This window comes from Wyeomyia smithii, chromosome 2 (genome assembly GCF_029784165.1).
Source record: "Wyeomyia smithii strain HCP4-BCI-WySm-NY-G18 chromosome 2, ASM2978416v1, whole genome shotgun sequence".
Lineage (NCBI taxonomy): Eukaryota > Metazoa > Arthropoda > Insecta > Diptera > Culicidae > Wyeomyia > Wyeomyia smithii.
Genome location: NC_073695.1, coordinates 52,115,325 through 52,120,366, shown reverse-complemented (window position 1 = coordinate 52,120,366; position 5,042 = coordinate 52,115,325). Strand labels below are relative to the sequence as shown.

The 5,042-nt window shown below is 40.9% G+C and overlaps 1 protein-coding gene across 1 annotated transcript in view; it reads right to left on the bottom strand.

Annotated features, from left to right (window-relative positions):
• The window catches only part of LOC129725667 (actin, muscle), a 3,092-nt gene extending 2,502 nt beyond the window's left edge, over positions 1–590 (bottom strand). The window contains exon 1 of the mRNA XM_055681721.1: positions 431–590. Coding sequence (XP_055537696.1) covers positions 431–470 — 40 coding nt within the window. The 5' untranslated portion in view covers positions 471–590. The remainder of the gene's footprint in view (positions 1–430) is intronic.
• Between the last annotated feature and the right edge of the window lie 4,452 nt (positions 591–5,042).

Genomic DNA, 5,042 nt, shown 5'->3' with positions numbered 1-5,042 from the left:
TTCAAAAGAAGCTTTCAAAAACTTATAATGTTTCCGAGCAAATGCATCTAAATGCTTAACTCTTTCCAGTATCCAACTATCCAAATTAATTTAAAACAGAACTTTACCAGTTAGTGTAAACTATCTTCCATCATTCACTCCACTTAACAAATGCATATCACCGCAAAAAGCGGTCAATCATTCAGCTTCGACCACACCCTTTTCAGAACGGACAATTTAACTTTTGAAAGCAATTTTAAATAGCTCTCCGTAATCCATAACTGTCCCAGCGGAATGCTGATACAACACACTTTAATTTTTCCATCTATCACTGATCAATATCCTCACTACCATTAAGTCACTCAAAACTTCAGCTGTTATCCGTGCTATCGGTCCCTTCACTGCTCGGTAATGCTTATTCCCGCATCCTTATCAAGAAAAAAATACACACCGTTGTCAACGACCAACGCAGCAACATCATCGTCACACATCTTGGCTGTGGTTTAGTTAATAGGGCCTTTCACCGGAAGATAGAGGTTCTGTTGAGGTAACGCGTGTACGGGTCCGTTCACCACCAGTTCTACACTTGAGACTGTAACGCTTCCGACCGGCGCAGGATACTTTTATACCTTCAGCGGTGGAGCGTGCGCGCGGTGGCGGTCCTACCGAATCTCCCGTCGTCACGGCGTGCCGTGTATGTGTGCGTACGCACACACACAGCGCCACCCGCGCGCATCCAAGGAATTATGAATATTATTCCAACATCAGTGCTGGCTGCTTTGAATACACGACGATTTTCTTTTTTTCTTAAAAATAGCCCGCACATGTTTTCCTCCGCAACGCAGCTGCAGAGAAATAACCTCGAAAAGAAGACACTCGCTGCGTACGCTAAGCCGTGTCTTAGATATGAGTCAGACCGTATATGGATGCGAGGAAGAGCAAAAATCTTCGGTTCCACAGACGGCTGGCGCACCGCGCACCGTTTACCAACGAGCCGTGGAAAATGTAAGCGCGCCTTTCCACACTCCCACACATACACACACACCGGAAAAACGGCGAAAGCGCCAGCAACTTGTACAGCGGAAGATCTGATTATGCGCAGACCACTAACGCACGGCGGACACACTCACCAGCGCACAAATTTTGATGTGACCCGAGCGCATCCTGTGTCTGCCAAAACGGTCGGAAAAGTGACCCCACTGGCGTAAGAGAGATCGACGAAAATTTCTCCAAATAAACCGGCTCAACCACCTCCTAGAGCGTCGTGATTTTGTCGCGTCTGCTGCAGAGGGTGACGAACAGCGCATGATCGGTTGCCATCAGGTAAACTAAAACCTCTATACAAACTAATTACTTCAACCTTCGCTGCAGGTATTTGCCTAAACCGAACAGGCTGTGCCATTCGTTGGACAGCGCTCAACTTCAACGTGATTTCAGTTGAGCATTATTGGATTCGATTTTCCGTGGCAATAATTTCATTCTTCCAGTACAACTGGATCGCAGAGTTTCCGCTGTAGAAACTAACCCCAATTTGTACCGTTAAATTGATCAGAAAAAAAACAAACACACGAAAACTCTGTTCAATGGAAATGCTGAACTAATATCGACAATATTGCCTTAAGGGTCGTAGTTATAGTTACAGCTTTGATCTATAATGCATTCTTAGTGGATGAAATTACAGTCGAACAAATTGTTGAGAAACTAAAATGTATATTTAGGCCAGAACAACAACCTACTGGTGTTAACGTTGACGTTAACGTTGAGTAATGCATTTTATGCATGTTTTGCATTTTTTGCTGTTTATTCTATTAAATTTAGTGTGTCGCTAGATTTTAAAACCGTTGGATTGGGTTTTCAGAATTGCAAATCAGTTTGTGTTTTCGATAGTTCTAAAGAGGAATATACACTGTGCGATTAGGTTATTTTGGAAAGCCATGAGCGATTTTTTTAGCTTGACGACCGCACATTTCGTAGTTGTTTCTCCGTGATGGATCTGAGCTAATGAGGTTCCACAAATAACCACGTAGCTAACTATTCGGGATTAATTTATCACCTTCGACATATAACACTTCAGTAGTTTCTACTATTTTGTTTAGATCGATCACGGGGCTGGCTTAGTCTTTACGGTCGGTTAAGAAAAGGAAAGAAAAAAGTGTAACATTTGCTGTTGTCGGAGACCAGGTTAACCTCTGCATCTCCAATGACATTAACGGAAAAGATGGTTCATATGTGTCACGTAATAGATAAGTAACGGATTTTTATATTACGCTTATAGGGGAGCTGCTCCATTATTCATCTCATTAAGCCGATATTCACGAAGAATGCACGGATTAAACACCAAATTTTCACGAAATCATTGATCACATAAACAAAATACGCTTACGTGCTCCTATGGAATCGTTCAGCATCGTATATTTAGTGAACTTAGCTAGATTAATCCTGAATTTTGTAAAACAAATCATTTTTCACAACGCTTCCATAATCATCTCTTTTACGTGCAAAATTAGTAACCTAGGTAACCACTGCACTGCCTATAATCGCATACCAGTCCCATATGGATTTTCATCGTTTTTGAGTTAAATATCAGATTCCATCTATTTTTTGCTTCACTATCGATTAAGGAAACTAAAAAGTTTGTTTTATTCGAAAAAATCAGAAAAAAATGTGAAATCAAATTGTCTCATCTTAAAAATAATCGCATTTCAGTCCCACCAAATGTTCTTCCTAGGTATGGTCATATTTTTATCTTCATTCCATAAATACTTGGTGTTGTTTTTCAAGCTTTTTACTTCTAAAAAATCATGCAATAAATAATAAATGCAAGGTTGTTTCAAATAAATTCCACACAAAAGTTAATTTTAAGTAGCCACTGAAACTGCTACCTTTTCGAAAGGTTCGTTCCCGAACGGTTATTGATTTTGTCAATCAGTGAACAATGTGGCTTTCTGTAATTAATTTCCTGGGGATGATCTGCTCACTGCAAATGATCATTCACGCTGTAACTGTCAGAACTCAGAAATCGTTTTTAGTTGCTTAGCGAAAAACAGCTTGTACCTCATTTCATCGCCATCGTCTTCCGTCAAATCACTGTTGTAATGAAACTGCAAACTTATCTTTCTCAATACCAAATTCCAATATGCTAAATGCACGGGTTAATGCGGTATAAGGGGCGATCCATTAATGATGTCATGCAAAATTTAAAAAAAATTAACCCCCCTCCCCCTCATCACAAACTGTCACAACTCCTTTGATCCCCCTCTGTAATTATGTCACGTTTTCATAACCCCCCCCCTCCTCGGCACCTTTCTTGTTTAGAAGTAACTGAAAATGTAATTTGTGAAAAAACAATATTTATTTCAAAGAAATACAAAAGAGAAACAAAATTTTAACATATTACAGTTCAATCCTCAGTACAAGGATTCTGTTGGTGCAGTCGTATATCGTCGACAGGAAAAGCCGAGTCAGTAACTGTGGCATCAGTGAGGATACCTGAAAGACTATCAAAATCTAGTTCCTCTTCTTCAATCCATTCGCACTCCAAGTCTTCTCCACATGTTACAACAGCCAAACATTCTTGTTCCCGTTCTGCCACAATTTTTGTAGGACGCACTTTCCTCACTGTTGTAGTGGAAATGGTCTTGTGAATTTTCTTATGCTCGCGAAGCATAACAACCGATGCAAAATATAAACCACAAGTTGTACATATTCGTTCGATTAACGAACCGTTCACTGATGGTCAGTACAGGTCGTATGGAATTGTTTTAAATCCCAACATAGTCTTTGGTAGGATTTTTTCACGTTGTAATGAGTTCAACACGAATATTGAAGGAAACCGTTGAGTTTCGTCCTTAGACGTCCCAATCAAGCCATGGGATGTTTGGGACAGAGAGATTGGAGAAGGCAAAAACCATTAGGATTTATCTGTTTGATACTGAGTGCTCGGATTTTTTGAGCGTAAAGTTCTGCGATCGATACTTGGCGGTAAATTGGAAGGTGGAGTGTGGCGCAGACGCATGAATCACGAGTTGTACCAGGTATACAAACATGCTGATATAGTGAAGGTAATACAGCGGGGCAGGTTGTACTATTGAAAATTGTTGAACCTTTTCGGAACGTAAATGTCGACCTTTGATTGGTTGCTTGCTGCCTTTCCCTAAAAAGGACGACAGAATGGAGTACCTAGTTAGCCAGGAATGCACTCGTTGGGCTATATAAGAGACTGCTTCTCCTCAAGCAATCTCAGTTTACTAGCAGAAGGCAGCAGCGGCGGACAGTAGCAGCGATGGCAGTGGGCAAACGCGACGTGGAGCAGCAGCGGGCAACAGCGGCGGCGGTAGTGGTTAGCTGCAGAACCTAACTTTTTCAGTTCGGCTCCCTTTTGATCTGAGTTGGACCCCACCAGTGGTAATTCAATTCAGATATCGTTGGGTGAATACAGCCAGAAATAAAATGAGACTCGCACCGCCAGGTGTTTTGAGAAGCCACCATCTTCCAGGGTGTATATATATAGGGTGTATGCACATATATAACGTGTGTGAATATTTATAGCGTGTGTCGCTAGCGTGCGTGGCTAGCTATATAGCGCGTGCCTGTCTATAGCGTGCGTGGCTTGCGTGTGCATGGTTATATAGTTTCTGTGCTTGTCTATAGCGTGTCTGTGCATGTCTATAGCATGTCTGTGCATGTTTATAGCGTGCGTGGCTAGCTATATAGCGTGTGTGCATATCTACAGCGTGCCTGGCTAGCTATATAGCATGCGTGACTAGCAGTATAGCGATAAAAATTATCATATATAGTTTCAAATAAATCATCTCATGTTGATTTTACACAGTAAATCATTCAGAACTAAATCAAAAATTTGCCATGTCAAAAAACAATATTCAGTTGTCTATAAATGGCATTGACAAACATTATTAACCTCTTTTGACTTCAGCTAAGCCTCAAAGTTTACTGAGTGTATTTTAACATTTATTTGAAGAATGTTTGCGCCAGTGAACCTGAATCACATAATTTTTCGCTCAAGTCCTACTATTTGCAGCGATCAGTTTTAAAATTATCTACGC